The 18,827-nt window shown below is 41.7% G+C and overlaps 2 protein-coding genes across 2 annotated transcripts; both read left to right on the forward strand.

Moving 5' to 3' along the window:
* Positions 1 to 1,143: 1,143 nt before the first annotated feature.
* LOC311032230 (uncharacterized protein) lies at positions 1,144 to 10,542 on the forward strand. Its single transcript, XM_084038866.1, has 11 exons — positions 1,144 to 1,216; positions 1,985 to 2,221; positions 2,333 to 2,553; positions 2,666 to 2,790; positions 3,264 to 3,392; positions 3,514 to 3,523; positions 8,664 to 8,739; positions 8,822 to 9,058; positions 9,334 to 9,554; positions 9,673 to 9,797; positions 10,062 to 10,542. Exons 1-11 carry the CDS (start codon positions 1,159 to 1,161, stop codon positions 10,201 to 10,203), a joined length of 1,581 nt encoding a protein of 526 aa, XP_083894992.1. The 5' UTR covers positions 1,144 to 1,158; the 3' UTR covers positions 10,204 to 10,542.
* A 5,135-nt stretch (positions 10,543 to 15,677) lies between these two features.
* On the forward strand, positions 15,678 to 18,011 carry LOC311031977 (fish-egg lectin-like). Its single transcript, XM_084038576.1, has 5 exons — positions 15,678 to 16,055; positions 16,148 to 16,384; positions 16,518 to 16,738; positions 16,823 to 16,950; positions 17,500 to 18,011. Exons 1-5 carry the CDS (start codon positions 16,001 to 16,003, stop codon positions 17,639 to 17,641), a joined length of 783 nt encoding a protein of 260 aa, XP_083894702.1. The 5' UTR covers positions 15,678 to 16,000; the 3' UTR covers positions 17,642 to 18,011.
* The last annotated feature ends 816 nt before the right edge of the window (positions 18,012 to 18,827 follow it).

An 18,827-nucleotide genomic window follows, 5' to 3' on the forward strand; every position in this document is an offset into this window, starting at 1 on the left:
CCCCCCTCTCTCTCCTGTCTTTCCTATCTGTCCACTGCTAATAAAAGGCGTCTATGCCTGAAAAAATCTTTAAAAAAAAAAATCTTGAAAAAGCATCCGTTTTGTCCATACACACACTTTGATACAAAAGCCAGCTTAAAAAAACAGAACAATTTAGTTTGGTCCCGGCATGTTTGTCACCACACTAATGGAAAAAAAGAAATCTTGCTCAGAAAAATGTTTTGCAGAAGATTTGTGTTATGTTTAAATGGCCTCATTTATATCACGCTTTTCTCCAAAGCGCTTTACAGGAATGACTGACATTGACCCATCCACGCACACATTCACACACCGACGGCGGAGTCAACCACGCAGGGCGACAGCCAGCTCGTCAGGAGACATTAAGGTGAGGTGTCTTGCTCAGGGACACCAAGCACTCAGCTAGGAGGAGCCGGGGATCGAACCGGCAATCTTGCGGTTGCCAGCCAAACGCTCTACCTCGCTTATTCAATTTCAAAACGTTTTTGTTTTCTTCTGACCCTTTGGAGGGGGCCCTAGACCCGAAAACCACAGGACTAAACTACCTAACCGTTTATAAAGTAGTTAAAACTAGCTCCTACTCAAAAAAACTAAAACACTACAAAAAAGGGCCACATGTGAATTTTTTTTCTAAATTCAAATTATTTGAATTTACTTTAGAATTTGGAACGTAAAAAACCTTATGATACAAGATACCACAAGATGAATAAGTACATTTTGTTTATATTTTTAAGATTAGGAATGCAGGATTGTTATACATTGTTTACACACAAATAATAACAACAGCATGTCCTCCCATCTCAGAGAGATGGAAGCGAGGTGAGAGGCAGTGATGAAATGACACCACGGACCGATTTTTTTATTTTGTTTTTTTGTTTCTTGGCCAATGCAGTATGGGAGTGTCAAACAGGGTGGACATTTTTGAAATGAAAGGTTATGCTAAAGACATTTAAATACAAATGTCCTCCTAGCTTCCCTGAACAGCCTGCAGAACCGGCTTTAATTAATGCAACGCTGTAATTAAACACATGTTTCACATCCAAGGATGGAGTATATAAACCAGACAGGACAGCAGCTTCAGGCAGACACAGAAGTACATCCCGAAGTACACTGCTGACTCAACACTAACAGAGAAACACCATGAAAGCTGCCATAACCTTTTTGGTGGCACTGTGCTGCCTCGCCACCACCAGTACCGGTAAGTCAATATCTGCAGTTTAAGGTGAAATAAGATTAGCAGGGTTTATTTTAATTTGAATGAGTATGTACCTTACGCTCTCATGGATAGGGAATCGGAATCAGAAATCATTTATCATCAAATATGTTGTACGGGTAGGTTATCTTTATGCATTTCATTTTGCCAGATACTAGTAAATTATTTATGAATGACAGGCAGAGGTTTTGATTGCATTCAATTAGCACTACAATAGCTAATTTACCTTTTATACGGATGATTGTGTGGTTGGCAAATCCTCTCCCCTCCTAATTGTAAATTGGTCACAGGCCTCCTAATGTGTGAGGATTGGTATCATTGACGAACTTCCATTTTGTAATATATCCCTTCACACTTGCTCAATACATTTCTAAAGATAAATGAAAGATGGCAAAATGGCTGGTGAGAGATAACCACAGCCACCAAAGCTACGGAGTACTCCGATTTCCATTCACCTTTATGATTTGTCACTTTACCTTTTTTTAAATATATTTTTTATCTGTGTACTTGTTGTTTACATCTGTGTTTATATATATTTATATATATATATATATATCCCTTTATTTGAATTATCGCTCTTTTATTTTCCTTACTTGCAAGATTTTAGATCTTTTATAAATGTTTAAAGAGCGTTGTTGACAGCACCCAGAGATCTATGATTTACATTGCGAACAACTATTTTTCTGTAATTTTTGTTTGAGTGACTATTAACAAAATAAAAATGAAAACATCTTGATGATTTTGTCTTCACAGCCTGGAATTGCGTTGAGGGTCCACGGCTGAGTGGTGCTCTTCAGATTGACGCTGGTTTAGGGCAAGTGGTCGCAACAACCACTAGCAGGTATGCATACTACATGCTGGGAGGCAGATGGCAAAGAATGAGCAACTACCGAGTGCAGCATGCCACCGTGGGACTTGCAGGAATATTTGCCTCTGGATACAGGAACAGAGTCTACAAATATGTATGTGGCTCGTTTAAGATCGCTAGAGGTAACTATTATTATTATTATTACTTCCACATAAGCAAATGCAGTCTGTACAGGTTTACCTGCTCATCATTGTTTTGCTGACTAACTTAACTGGACCTCTCTGTGTCTTTAGGTCCCTACATGAAACAGGTGGATGCTGGTGGTGATGATTACCTAGTGGGAGTTACAAATAGGAACTGGGCCTACTGTGTGACAGACACCAGAACTTTGGGCTACAAGGGCGTTGGCAACCTGGTCTGGTCCACCCTGCGTAGGTCACTGAAGTACTACTCCTGCAGCGAGAAAATGGGGTGCTGGGGAGTCGATGCGCGCAATCGGATCTTTCATGCAAGGGTAGGACACTTTTAACTGTGTTGGTGTTACTATAAGGAAACATCAATGATTGATCATGACAACTCCATACAATGATTGATCATGACAACTCCATAAAATCTTCTTGTGACAGAATGTAAACGCAAGGTCCTGCAGCACCGGTGGTTGGCGACAAGTGCGTGGTTCATTGGTAATGATCGAAGTGTCTTACAATGGAAAAGTTTTTGGAGTGGACCGCAGTGGCTATGTCTTCCAAAGGTAAGCTAATTGTCACAGTCTGGCAGTAACATTTGCAACAGGGTTTCAACCTGAAACATCCATCACATTCTAGTATGTATGCTATCTACATCGTGAACGGCACATCTAATAAAAATAGAGTTAACATTATTAATGATGTCAGCACTATTTTAATACTCCGAAAAATGTCTTTACACTTCAACGCAAGTACAAGTCAACACGATGTTAAAATGTATTTGGCGTAATTGCTGAAGTTTGCCGCTGAGAGGGATGGTGCAATTTAGCTTTGCGCTCCACGATCCATAATGTGAAATTAACGTGCATTGATGAAAGTAAACGTCCGTAAATACATGAAATCTGAATCAAAATTGATTTTCTGTCAAATGAGAAAAAAAAGCTGAAATAATCTCAGGGGCAAAGCCTTTCATAAACTTTTGTGCAAAGCTGATGGAATTGAATTTAAGGTGTTGTTTTTCACCGTCTTCTCTCAACAGAGTTGGGATCACCTCATCTCGTCCATATGGCACAAGATGGGTGCGCATCCCGATGTGCACAAGAGTCCGCCATGTGAGCTTCGACAACGGCAAACTTTGGGTTGTCACCAGGTCTCACCTGATCTTGATGTGCAAGCCCTAAGGCAGACGCTAAGTGTGCACCGATCTCCGTTTGTCATGGAAGATTTAATTTTTTTCATGGACATGAATCTCTAAGTGGTGGCTTTTTAACATTCTATCCTTTCTTCAGAATATTCAGTGTACAACACACGATGAATTAATGAATAGCATTTAATTTTTTCCTCAAAAAAAGCTATGGTGTAACTACTCATTCATCTCCTTGTTATTAGGTTACTACTTATTTTGACAACTGTGAAAATTGAGGCCGAAGGAAATAATTCTTCTTCTGATTCTTAGAAGCTATGTGACCCTTTCTGAAAATGATCCATCATCAATGCACAAAAATCATCAATCAGACCTTAAAAGTTTTAAGATACTGTAAATTCAATCTTACTCGACTGTAAAACGCAAATGTTATCAGAATCATAATAAAAAATGAGTAACTTAATACACTAAAGATGTAACTTTTTAAAGGATCTCAGGCATGTATAACCTCCATTCGCCACTTGTCTTTCTCCTGTTTTCTGTTCAATAAATGATAATTGAAGCAATTTCATCTGATTTTGGTCATGCTCTTTGGCTGCTGAACACTTTTTTTGCATTCATAAGTTTGAAAGTAAAACCATTTTACCAAATGTGTTCATCAATGATAGAGTAGTGGTGTAAATAATAACACAAGGTTGGATCTGGAGAACAGTACACTTATTTTAAAACTTTGCTTTTGATAACAAATAATAGGCAAAAGAGAAAATATTGAACAATTACAAAATAAACTGCTCCCTACTTCTGGGGCCCTTGCTCGGACCACGCCCGTCTTTGACCTTAACTTTCATTTTGATCTCAAGTAACACGTGTAAAGTTGAACGACAGACAGTATAAATACCTGGCTAAGTACTCCAAACCACTTCTGTAGTAGTTGACAGTCGGTGCCTCCATGACCTGCTCTCACCTTGATGACTCGCACACTGATTCACAAGGTGAAACAACACCAGCTTTGGCTGGTACCACGGACTGTTAATAAGAAGTGGATGTCAACATCGTGGCGCCACCCGTTGGGGAAACCTTGAGGTCAGCATTTTTGGCCGTCGCCCATCCTGAAACCTTTGCGGCGCAGCGATGGATGGATCTGACAAACACCAACAGCAGAGCAGCAACCTTTCCTGGATCTGGATCCATCTGGATTCTGTTGTGAAGCTGCTAACAAAGTTAGCATTGTGATTCAAGGTCAACTTAACAGCTAAGTGTTAAAGTCATCTTAGTAGCTAATTGTATTGCTAGCGACGGTAGCGACACTACCTGTCAATCAGTAGATAAGCCCCGCCCCCTAAAGCGTCCCCTGCTTGCTGGTCTGGTGGACTCTAAATGGACCATAATGTACTAAATGAACATCATGCTGGATTGAAGAAGACTTGAAACTAGAGATTGAGACCATAAACTCATGTTTACAATGTTTACTGAGATAAAACATCAAGAGAGAAGTAGGACCATTTTCTCATAGACTTCTATACAACCAGAGAGGAGTCGCCCCCTGGTGGCCAGCAGAGAGAAGTAGGACCATTTTCTCATAGACTTCTATACAACCAGAGAGGAGTCGCCCCCTGGTGGCCAGCAGAGAGAACTAGGACCATTTTCTCATAGACTTCTATACAACCAGAGAGGAGTCGCCCCCTGGTGGCCAGCAGAGAGAAGTAGGACCATTTTCTCATAGACTTCTATACAACCAGAGAGGAGTCGCCCCCTGGTGGCCAGCAGAGAGAAGTAGGGCCATTTTCTCATAGACCTTTATACAACAAGAGAGGAGTCGCCCCCTGGTGGCCAGCAGAGAGAAGTAGGGCCATTTTCTCATAGAATTCTATACAACCAGAGAGGAGACGCCCCCTGGTGGCCAGCAGAGAGAAGTAGGACCATTTTCTCATAGACTTCTATACAACAAGAGAGGAGTCGCCCCCTGGTGGCCAGCAGAGAGAAGTAGGACCATTTTCTCATAGACTTCTATACAACAAGAGAGGAGTCGCCCCCTGGTGGCCAGCAGAGAGAAGTAGGACCATTTTCTCATAGACTTCTATACAACCAGAGAGGAGTCGCCCCCTGGTGGCCAGCAGAGAGAAGTAGGACCATTTTCTCATAGACTAATACAATCAGACCTCTTTTTGCAACCAGAGGAGTCGCCCCCTGGTGGCCACCAGAGAGAATGCAAAATAAGTGTCACTTGCACAACATAAGGCAGGAAAATTGGTTATCAATTACTAAATAAATATATGACCAGTCTTTTGTAAAGTTGCTGAAAAGGTTGTAATAGAGTAACTAACTGCACGTCTAAATACTCTTAACATCACTCTTCATCCTATGCACTTTGTTTGCTTGAATCACTTGACAGGGACAGCTTGCCGCTTCCTCTTAGAAGACACCAGGGTTACTGTGGTTGCAGTCTTTCTTAAGCTCCACGTAGCATTTTGACAGTGTCATAATATTTTACTTTCATAACTTATGAGACAGAAGTTTGGTGGTAGATGATGCTTTTCCATAATATCTATTTCTATTTAATAGAATGGATTCCTGAGCTGGCACATGCTGTTACAGCTGCATGACTAGAAACATGAATTTGCTTGGGAATATGTGCATTAATTACAGTTAGTATAATACTGAAGGTCTTGCCTTTATGCTGTGGTCCCACCAAAGACGAAACAAAGTTTCCCTTTTCATCAATCATGGCTGAAATAACCACTATTGCTGCTTTGTACATGTTGTGAAGTTCCAGATACGCCGGGAAACCAAACGCCGTCTGAGTTCATAACATCACCCAATGAGTTGTATTCACTGTGAATAGCAAGAGACATGTTGGCTGGTTTACTACAGCTATATTAAGCTATGTTGTTGTGATGCAACTGCAATAAATCAATAAAGAAAGATGCCGAGAAAGAGTGCGGGAAAAGGGAGGGGGAAAATGAGTAAAATGTGAGCACTGTACCTCTGTTGTAATTGCATTACATGTACTCTTTTTTTGTTGGTGCTCAATAAAACATTTACATAAAAAAAGAAAGATGCCGAAATAACAACATACTGATGACAATTTGTAAAAGGTCTGTTTGTTAGGTCTGTCTGCAAGACGACAAGCAAATACCTTTAAAATGCTTGTTTTCTGAATGGAGTTCAGCTCTATAAGGAGCTAGGCTATGCTAACACTGCAGCTGCTCCATCAGCACCTAAAACGTCATCAAGACATAAATATGGGAGCGACCGCTTCTCCACATAGTCTGGTCTGGTGATTTGAGGTTCTATTGTAGAGCTCTGGGGGACCTTGCTATGATTTTTTCTGATAGGCTTTCGCTTGATTTGAAATATTTCAACTCGCAGATTTCGTGCAATTGCCTTGTTCGCCTATTTACATCTTTTCTTGCCTTTGCATTGACTTTGTATGCAATAGCACCACGCAAACACGTTGCTTCACGCACCTTTACACTGCTGACTCGTTACAGCCGCCTGAAGGCTGCAGGTATCTGTTCCGTCTGCAGACTCAGATTTGAGATTGATGTCGCGCTGCAGCTGTTGCTTTTAGCATTTGTTATTATTATAGATTGTCGCTTTGCCAATTGATGCTATGCTGCAAACGCAGCGCGTTGAATCTGCTTTGTGATACAGGTGTCTAAATTCCTCAGCGATGTTTTGATAGGCTCGTTTTTCAATAGAAATTTTTAAAAAAACACATGTACATGACAGCTGGGCAACCAGGTGGTATTTGGTTACAGTAAGGTCGTCCTTCCTTGTTGATTATCTTTCCACTGGTTCCGTGTTTGTGTAAATTTCCTCCTTCCCGTTCAGATTGTAATTTGGGAGTTGCTTGACATGCGTCATGTTACATAGTTCAGATAAGTGTGAACCGTGTTGAGTTTCATAAAGTCAACCCTGAGCTGGAAATAGACGTCGGTGCCCCTGTACCACAATGTGTGTGTAATTTTAGTCAAATTTGTTTATAGGAAAATTGCTTCAATATACTTTACATTTTTCAGCTCGTTTATTGAAGTATAAATGCTTAACACATACACACAGACAATTTTCTTGTGATATGCTGGATTTAGTTAATGATAGCCAAGCATTTGTTGGTGATTAAAGGCATTATTTTATCAATATGAACACCTTTTTATTTATACTAAGAAAAAAAACACACGATCAAACAGCCATGTAAAATTCCCACAAAGATGGGCTTGTCATAGCACATATCAAAGGTATCATGCAAAGGTTTGTCATGTAATTGGCACTGACCTTTTTATTTTTTTGCAGAATTTTATGACTTTTGCTCAAGAAATCATTCCTGCAGATAAAAAAAGCCTTTTTCTCTTTTAGAAATTGCGTTTATTCAATTTCTTGCTCAAAATTAGATTCGCATTGACCATATTTTCAACTGCCCAAACTGTTAAATGTGCCGCACATTCATGCACGGGCAATGTACGCACTTGCACTATGCATGGCTACAGGCATACTCAAAAGGATTGGAAGACAAGCACTTCAGTGCTGAGCCCACCTATATGCTGTTTTGTCTCCAGAGTTTATATGTGTGTTTGATAACACTAGTAGACTGGTGAGATTTAACTGTCAGATACCATTTTAAAACAAGCATGTGACACATTCTCTGCCAGCTGTTGTACCTGGCCGTCTTAATTATGTCGTAATTAAGTATTCCTGCGGTGTTCTAGGAAGGAGTTAGAAAAGACATTCTAGCATCATAGCATCCTTGCCAACAACACAGTGATTGATTGACACTCAAATCTAATACTATTGTTATTTTAATTCTGGTGAAAACCGTGACAGTTCTGCATTGTAAATACGGCATGTAGCTACCGAGCTATCTCTTTCCTACATACAGCGAGTGAGGTAACTACCAAATGGAGCATGAAAAAATGTATATAGAAAGTTACATTAACCATCTCACAAACCCCCAATATTTTTCCTCTGAACCTTTGGAGGGGGAACCACTGGACTAAACTGCCTATCCACAAACCAAGTCTGACAAGTTAATGTTCTTACCGACACACAGAACAAACAACCACTCCTATCTCATCAATGCTTTCCATCTTTTGACAGGTCTACCTGACAAAAGCTGTATAACCGGATGCATATCTGAAAATAAAATAAAAATGTCCTCGTAGCTTCCCCAAACATCCTGCAGAACCAGCTTTGGCTGAATGACATGGTTCAGATCCATGGATCGCGAGTATATAAGGAGGACTGCAGCTCCACGTAGACACACCAGATCCAGATCCAGAACTTGACTGCTGACGACAGACTCACCAACACGGGGACAACATGAAAGCTGTCGCAGCCTTCTTGCTGGCGTTGTCCTCCCTGGCCGTCAGTGATGGTGGGTCACTGTCAGATTACATTTTTATAAACTTAAAATTAATAGTTCAAGCAGATTAATTTCATGTTTTTTCTCCCCACAGCCTGGAACTGTGCCGAGGCTCCACGCCTGTATAATGCTTTCCAGATTGACGCTGGACTGGGGACGGTGGTCGCCAGAGACAGGAACAGTTATCCATATTTCCTGATTGGATCGAGGTGGTTCAGAATGAGCGCAATCAGATTCAAACATGTCTCAGCGGGACCTGCAGGAATTTGGGGAGCTGGCACCAATAGCAGGGTCTACAAATATGTAGCTGGCATTTTTCGAATTTCTTCTGGTAAAAATTATTATTATTATTATTATTATTAACATTAGTAGAAGTATAATTTTGATAATCATGTCCACATGAGTGAATGCAGTCTGTATGGGTTGACCTGGTCATCAATTGTTGCTTTGGTTGAGTTTAATATAATCGAGGGAGTGCAGTACAGCACTCCGACTATGTTGAAAGATCCCTAAGTGACAGATTGACTTTGTTAGCTTCCCATTTTCCACACTTACAGTAAGCAGCTGCAACTGACCAAGTGAGCTTGGACCTCCCTGTGTCTTCAGGTCTCAATGTGAACCAGGTGGATGCTGGAGGTGACGATCAGGTTGTGGCAGTTAGCACCACCCTGTTCGGCAACTGCCTGAGAAGTAGCTCCGCTCTGGCCTACAGTGGTGTGGGCCGCCTGGGCTGGACTTCCCTGTCAAGGAGGATGAGATACATCAGCTGCAGTCCACGAAACGGATGCTGGGGCGTCGACTTGAACTACCGGGTCTACTACACACAGGTTGGACGCAGCAGCGCGAGTGAAATCGTTATACTCTTGGAGTTGTTGGAGTTATAATGAGGATCCATATTCACTGATCATCATCACTGAACGACTCCCTGTATGCTTCTTTTGACAGTCAATAAACCCACAGACCTGCAGGGCCTCTGCTTGGAGAGCAGTGGGAGGGACACTGAAGGTGGTTGAAGTGGCGACAGACGGAAATGTTTTTGCCGTGAACAGAGCTGGCGCGGTCTTCCAAAGGTAAGATAGTTGTCACAGTCTGGCAGTAACATTTGAGAGGATGCTCTCTTCAGATGCAACAGGGTTTCAACCTGAGGCACCCACGACATTCTAGTATGTATAATATCTACATCCAGAACAGTAAGACAAGTGGATTAATCATGATTACATTTGAGTCATCTCTATTTTAAAAATATGACTTCAAATTAGAGCACTTAGCTAAATAATCCCTGTAATAAAAACTATGCTGATAGAAACAGAATTAAGATGGATCTTTCTCGACAGAACTGGCATCAACAGTCGTGTCCCATACGGCTCACGTTGGGTCCACATCCCGATGTGCATGCCAGTCCGCGACGTGAGCTACGACCTTGGGACGATTTGGATCGTTACCAACTCTGGTTTGGTCATGCGATGCACAAACTAATGCGACTTCCAAGGCAGTGCACAACACTCTCTGTTTGTCGTGGAAGATTTCATTTTCTTCACAGACAGGAATCTCTTAAGTGGTGTTTTGGCTTCCATCCATTTTCAAGTACTATCCTTTCTTCAGATTTACAGATGCACAGCAAACGGTGATTTAATGAATAGCATTTAATTTTTTCCTCATAAAAAGCTACGGTGTAAGTACTCATTCATCTCCCTGTTATCAGGTTACTACATATTTTAACAGTCAAATTCAGGTGTCTTTAAAGACACTCAAGCATGTATAATCAAATATCTTTCTCCTGTTTTCTGTACAATAAATGATAATTGAAGTAATGTGGTCATGATGCACTGCAGCACTTTTTTTTTTAAATATCTCTTGAACACAAATAATTAGAAAAAGGGTGATTTCACAGTAGAAAATAAACTAGGAACAATCTTGCAATGGGATCACACGAGTAACGACATCAGGAGCGCTTGGGCCGCACCCTACTTCAAACTTGGCCTTCATCCTGATCTCAACCAACACCTGTTTCGTGATTGCATCTCGCAAAGTAGCGACGCTATCGCGTTTCCAGACCTGGCAAAGTTACTCAAAACTGCTTCTGTGGAGGTTTTCCTTAGGGACCGCATTCTGCCTCGATGACTCACAGACACACCGGGTGAAAACAATACCAGTGGCTGGTAAATAGCAGTGTAACTTAAATGTAGTGTTATTATTTCCTCCAGGGACAAGTTGTGTAAGGAATTAAAATTTTAATTTGTAATCATTTACATGAATTGTATTAATTATAAGTTATAAACCTGAGGCAATTATTTGCGCCAGGTAAGCTCATGTAACGATGATGTGAATAAGTGGCAGAACATTTTTGGGGGAATGTCACCTCAGATGCATGCAAGAGCGTGCTCGGGTGGACAGGAAGAGCTCAAATTTGAATCATAAATGCCAAGCGCAAGGTGGTAGGCACGCAGACTGCGTAGGGGGGAGTCTCCATGCAGCCTATCACTTTTTTTGGGTTCATGTTTGTGCAGCACAATGTGCAGAACGGCTGGTTGAGGGTAAATATGGGTAACTTGCAGCAGGTGTGATAATTATTAACTACTAAGCTCAGCTTGTCACATAACTGGTTAAGCAATGATGCACCCTGGTAAACAGGATGTTCCCTTCTCAAACAGGCAGAATATCGAGTTCTAGGCGTGTGGGTGTGTAGTTCGTACTGTAGCAGCCCGTGTCGTTTGCAGAGGATTCATTGACAGAACAAACACAATGCACGCTAATGCAGCACTGCAGGGATTTCATGAACTGAAGGAGAAGCTTTTCATACAGTAAAAGAAGAAGGGGGTGATAATGAGATAAAACAATCCTTCACAGAATCAGAAAGGAGATTAATGCCAAGTACTTTTTCACATACAGGTTATTGGCCCGGGTGTTCAGTGCACACAATAATTACAAAGAATAATACAATAAAGCAAAGTACTGCAGTAGAGAACATAAATAAACCCCAAAAAAACTAACATGCTGCCAACAAATACATTTTGTGATCCCCTGGTAGACACCTTCTGTCATTTATCTGTTAGTTCCCACAACAATATACAAAGAAATTGGACATTTTTTCACAATTGGTGATTAATTGTGATTAATCCACAGCTACTGCATGTTTTATCTGATTAAGGTACATCCTTCCTTCCCAAAGTCTGGGTCGAACCCACAAGTGAGTCACCGCAGATTTCATTTGGGTCGCCAGGTATTTTTGCAGATTTCCTTCCATTGTCTTTCATTTTAACACGTATATCTGCAGTACACATTTGAGCCACACGATGGAGCCTCAATCTTTGTATTGCTCTGATAATTGCAGCCTACCTCCACTATAAAAGACCAGCATGCATTCTGTTTGTTTCACTGATGAGAGGGAATGAAAATAATAAGATCTGCTGCTAATTAGGCCTTAATGCATTTATTTGAGCTATCTATACTTGACTAATATGTTATCGGTAATAAGCATAAAACAAAGTTGGGATTAATGCATTTCTCAATGGCTGGTTGACCTGATAATATGAGGTGATGAGGGAATGGTCAGGAATGTTCATTTAAGCACTTCTCTCTTCTCACGATTTATAGTTGAGTCCTTTTGTGAATCTGGCCGTCATGGTTTGACCTTTTTTTTAAAAGTTGGTCCACACACTGCGCTAGATTTACATTTACATTTAGGTCATTTAGCAGACGCTTTTGTCCAAAGCGACTGGGCTAGAAAGTGTTCTCTGGTGCGGTCATGTGATAAGTGTGTGGGATTACACTACATTTTGCACCAGGTTTTTATGACATGAAGCACCAACACTGTTCTAATCATGCCACTTTAATTGCCTGTCATTTTCTCCTTGTTATGAAGGGTGGTGCCCCGCCAGTTGATGTAACTAAATGAAATCGTATAATTCAGCATAGATGATAATTATTTTTGGTGATTACTAATTACTACTGATTACTACTCTATTTCCGTTGCGAGCAGCTGCACCTACATCATTGAGTTGCTCGGTTATTATCGATATCTGTTGCTAATTTTACTCTTACTAATATTAATTATATATAATAAACCTGTGTCACATACACCATATGTAACTCAATATAGGAGATAGCGAACAAGTTGGTCTAATTATGTCCTCTGAGCAGGTGGGGGTGGGCTCACTGTAAAGATGTAGTAAGAATCTAACCATAATATTTTGCATGCTCATCCGTAGGCCTTTAGATACAGTGTGAGGCAGAGATCTTGTATTAATGGTATATGCTCTTCCTGTGGGAATGTGGATGCTTGCTTGGTTTTCGCTTGCCTCACACTTGCGTACCTGGGCAGGTAGAAGGCTCGAGGAGGAAACGATACTATTCACATAAGCAAGGAGAGGTTTGGCAGCTTGAGGCTGCAATTTTCTTTTGTTTGCTCTCCGCATTCTTTGCTTTGATCTCATTTTCCAGTATATGACGGCACTAAAGGCGCTTTGCCTCAGCTAAACATGTCGTGTTCATTGTTAACGCTGAGCAGCATCCTCTTCCGAAAATATTTTCCCCCATAGACTTACATTGCTGAAGAGATGTGTGTTAATCATTCACTTTTTGAAATAAATCAACTTGAATAGCTGTTATTTAAATCACTACGCATGCGAGGAGAGAGCATACAGGCCACAGCAGGATGAAACGTGCCTTGGGCTGCATTCATTAAAAATCCGACACCTTGTGAGGAGCTGTGGATGAGTTTATTGGCGCTTTACAGTGTAACCTCCGTGAAACAATAAAAAAAAAACCCTACTGTAGCAGAGCAGGACATTGAACATAAGGTGAACAGGAAGTGACATCACACACAAGGAGGGGGAGGAGAGTTTTCAAATCAGAGGCACCTGAGAGTGACACACAGACACAGAGAGAGAGAGAGTGAGACTGAGGGTGCAGTCGAATAGTCAAAAAATAAGGTCCTATCTCCTATTCCTAACTCCTATTCCTTGACCTCTGGGGAAAACGTCACAGGGTTAAGGAAAGGCGATAGGAGAACTCAAAAGGATTTAGGGAAAGACGGCTGATGATTGACAGCTGATGATCGGCACCGGTGATTGACGTGCGTCTGCGCTGGAGAAACTACAATAATGGACTACAAAAAGCGCATCGTCCACTTCTCATGTTGTTGGTTTTATAAACAGCTGGTTCACTGACCGGCTTCAGTCCAGCAGCTCCTCCTTCCTGTTTGACCGTTTGCTGTTTTTACATTTCATTTGTGGTTTTAGTTTAGTTTTTGTCAAACATTTGTAACATCCATCCATCCATCCATTGTCTACCTCTTATCCTGTATTCAGGGTCGCGGGGGGGCTGGAGCCGATCCCAGCTGTCATTGGGCGAAGGCAGGGTACACCCTGGACAGGACGCCAGTCTATCACAGGGCCGACATGTAGAGACAGACAACCATTCACACTCACATTCACACCTACGGGCAATTTAGAGTCACCAATCAACCTATCCCCATCCTGCATGTCTTTGGACTGTGGGAGGAAGCCGGAGAACCCGGAGAGAACCCACGCTTACACGGGGAGAACATGCAAACTCCACACAGAAGGAACCCGAATTTGACCTCGAACCCAGGACCCTCTTGCTGTGAGGCGCCAGTGCTCATTTGTAACATGATTGAAATAAATAAAACTATTATTAAATTATTACCACTGTCCACACATTTATCAACACAATTCCAATTACTATATGTCTGCATGAAAGTAACTGTTAAATATGTAAATGCACATATCGTTTGTTTTCATGAACGGCCGAGGTGTGCGTCACTTTAAATGTTGCTCTCGCAAAGAATTGTGGGTCGGCGTAATCTCCTTTCCTTTCGCATAGGAAGGTCCGTTGCATCCTATGCTAAAGGAGCTCTGAAAGGAAGCATTGGAGCTCCTTTCCTTTGCATTTAGAGAATTCGAACGGCTCTTATCATGGCGGCCACTTGTTTACTTCCGGGTCACTTCTTCAGTTAGGAACCTTCCTAAGAGAAGAAGACTATTCGACTGCACCCTGAGAGTGAGAGTGAGAAGGAAGGTCAAACAAAGGAGAACAAAGAAGCGTGAAGCAGACCGAGTGATAGAAGTGAGAAAAGAAGCGAAAGGAAAAGAATCCAGGACGGGAATCAAAACTAAAATAATCTGAGGAAACTGGAGATGGTTCGTTGAAAAAGGATCGGATTAACAGGAGAAGAGGACTGAGTTCCAGGGAACAGGCCGACAGCCTTAGGCCGGTTTGGAAGTCATCGAAACCCCACAGATAAGTCGGGGTCCCCCACCCCCTTACTCTCCAGGCTTCTCCGCTGGCTGCCCAGTTCACCTGCTCTTTCTCCCATTCCAACCCACTCACTCTCCCCTCCTGATCTACATTCTCCTTCATTCATCCATGCTCACACACTCACATACAACCTTATGAACTGAACTGGACTCTTCTACACCCCCCCCCCCCCACACACACACACACACACACTCAACACCTTCAGCAGAAAGAACTGAACTCTGAACCTGAATACACACACACTTACATGCTCCCCTCCCCCCATTCACACTACATACTTAACCAATTATTGACATTTTGAACTGTTTTGAACTGTTTATCTGTCATGGTGTTTGACTTCAGCCTTTGTTTAACAACTATATTACGTTACGTATGAACTGATCTTGAATTAGAGTTTATTTGTTGGATGATATATTTGTTTGGAACTGTTGACTTACCTGATCATTGAAGATTAATCGAATTTTTGTTTAACTTAATAGAAAACTCCCTTAATTGATCCTGTTTTTGGTTGTTCTTGTAGCGAGACAATTAGCCGGGACACTTTATTAACTCTCCTACACTCTATATAATTAAAACCATTTAAGTTATCTTTTTCGACAGTACGATTTATATCCTGTCTGGCGCCCAACGTTTATATTTTGCCTGTTAGGAGAGGCGTCTCCGCTACACTACATTCATCCGATCCACGGCCTTGTTCCCTCTCTTCAAAAGGTAACCTCAAAGGCCACCACCCTTTCTTATATACCTCCTTGGCCCGGCATCATCAGAGGCTAGGCTGTCAAACAGGGCACATATTTGTATTGACAGGTCACAGCCAATCAATATAAATAACAATGCCCTCGTAGCTTCCTCTTAGTCAGCCTGCAGAACCAGCTTTAATTAATGTTGTGCTGTAATTAGATGCATTAAGTTCAGATCCAGAGAGTATATTTAGACGCAGAGGCAGAACCAGAAATGTATTGCCAGTCTACAGACTCACAAACACGGAGACAACATGAAAGCTGTCGCTGCCTTCTTGCTGGCCTTGTGTCACCTGGCCCTCAGTGATGGTGAGTCGTATTTTTTGTTAAAAAAATGAACAGTTGAAGCAGTTTAAATTAGATTTTATTTGAATGCATCCATGATTATTTTCTCCCCACAGCCTGGAACTGCGCTGAGGCTCCGTACCTGCATAATGCTTATCAGATTGACGCTGGACAGGGGAAGGTGGTCGCCAGAGACAGGAACTATTTTCCATATTTCCTGATTGGATCGTCTTGGAGCAGAATGAGCGCAATCAGATTCAGGCATGTCTCAGTGGGACCTGCAGGACTTTGGGGAGCTGGCACCAATAACAGGGTCTACAAATACGTGGCTGGCCACTTTCGACTATCCTATGGTAACAACTCTTACTATAATAGCAGTATAATTTTGATAGTTACATCCACATTGTGAATGCAGTCCGTACGGGGTTTACCTGCTCATCAATTGTTGCTTTGGTTGAGTTTAGCTGGACCTCTCCGTGTCCTCAGGTCGCTGGATGAAACAGGTGGACGCTGGAGGTGATGATCACGTCGTGGGAGTTACCACCTCCTACTACGCCAACTGCCTGAGGAGGGGGTTAACTCTGGCCTACAGTGGTGTGGGCCGCCTGGGCTGGACTTCCATGTCAAGGAGGATGAGCTACATCAGCTGCAGCCCGCAAAACGGATGCTGGGGCGTCGACTTGAACTACCGGGTCTACTACACACAGGTTGGACGCAGCGGAAATCTCTATTGTCTCGTTACCCTTGAAGTTAAAGTATCAGCATTAATATCAGTATGCTTCTCATGACAGAGAATAAACCGGGCGACCTGCGTCACCACGGCCTGGAGACTCGTGCCAGGACTTAATTTGAAAATGGTTGAAATCAGCACCGATGGTTCTATTTTTGGATTGACGAGAAACGGCAAAATCTACCAAAGGTAAGCCAGTTCATGGACAGCACATATAAATAGTTAAATAATACATATCACTGTTGTTGTACTTGAATTTTCTGAAAAATAAGTCTTAACATCTTGCATGCATGTGCTCTAAATTATGTTAAAATTTACAGTGGTGTAATTGCTAGGTACGTTTGACATACAAACTTCACTAGAACTAGAACACTTAGGTGTGATGTAAGATGTTAGTTTGAGTGGATGGCTTCTGAAAGGTTGTGAAAGTCGTTGTTTTGGCTCAACAGTTTTCAACATCTAAACATTCTAAACAGGAAGAAAAATAAACAGGAAGAGAAATAGGTAGTGCAGTAAGAGCATTTGTATTCCTATGTGATCAGCGCTGTCTAGTTTGATCAGCGTTCACGAGCAGGGATTGACGTTGCGTTGCGTTGTTTTTTTCTTCAGTCGTGGTTAAATCTTCAAGGGGCCATCTGTACTTTTAATGTATGGATACACAGGCTGTACATATCCACAAAATCTGAACCAAACGTAAACCTCAAATCTTCATACGCTTCCCGGCTTCTTTCTCAACAGGCTCGGCATGTCCCGTCGCTTCCCGCACGGCACACGGTGGGTTCACATCCCGATGTGCATGGGGATCCGCCACATGAGCTACGACCTGCGCAATCTCTGGGTTGTTACCAACGCTGGTACGGTCCTTAAATGTAGACACTAAGGCAAACTATGGACAATTACACGTTTTGTAATGGACAGATGTTTTTATCTGGTGTTTTGGCTGTCATCCCTTTAAAGTCCATTCCTTTCTTCAGTTTACACAATTAATATAAAAATAGAATTCAATTTTTCTCTGTGAAAATGCTATGGTGTAACTTTTCATTCATCTCCTTGTTATTAGGCTACTACTTATTTTTGGTAAAAGTAAAAAGTTTCATTTTTATAAATTTAAACTCATTGCACTTTAAAACATAAATGTTGTATCAGAATAAAGTAACAGTAAACTAATGCAGTAAACATATACCTTCAAAGAATTTTAGGCATGTATAATCTCACCAGTTGTCTTTCTACCCTTTTCTATTCAATAAATAATAAGCAATTTAATCAAGCTGCGTACAAAAATGTTCATGCTGTTGTGAATGTGTGAAACAAAAGACATTTCAGTCATTTTAAACATTTAAAAAAATGGATCTCAATTTTTACTGAATTGGTAATTGGCTATCAGGTGACTGTTCACTAAACCCCTCCCCCAAACAATGACAGTCCAATCACAGATTAGCAAATTTAGGCATGGGTGTCTTCAGTTCAGAGTTCGGCATTTTGGCTGTCATTATCTGGGATTTTTGCAACTAGTGAAGGAAGTGACCATATTAGGACTGAGGAGGAGCGACGGCTGGATCTGACGAACACAAGCAGCAGAGCGGCACCCTTACTGGATCTGCATCCATGTGGATTCTGGTGTGAAGCTGCTAACAAAGTTAGCTTCATAATCAAGGTCAACTTTACAGCTAAGTGTTAAAGTCATCTTCATAGCTAACTAGCAATAGTAACTGTGGTAGCGACCGGTCAATCAGCAGGTAAGCCCCGCCCCCTAAAGCATCCCCTGCTTTCTGATCTGTTGGGCTCTAAATGGACCTGTCAATCAGCAGGTAAGCCCCGCCCCCTAAAGCATCCCCTGCTTTCTGGTCTGGTGGACTCTAAATGGACCATAATGTACTAAATGAACATCATGCTGGATTGAAGAAGACTTGAAACTAGAGATTGAGACCATAAACTCATGTTTACAATGTTTACTGAGATAATACATCAAGAGAGAAGTAGGACCATTTTCTCATAGACTTCTATACAACCAGAGAGGAGTCGCCCCCTGGTGGCCAGCAGAGAGAAGTAGGACCATTTTCTCATAG

This window comes from Eutrigla gurnardus, assembly GCF_963514095.1.
Source record: "Eutrigla gurnardus genome assembly, chromosome: 21".
Lineage (NCBI taxonomy): Eukaryota > Metazoa > Chordata > Actinopteri > Perciformes > Triglidae > Eutrigla > Eutrigla gurnardus.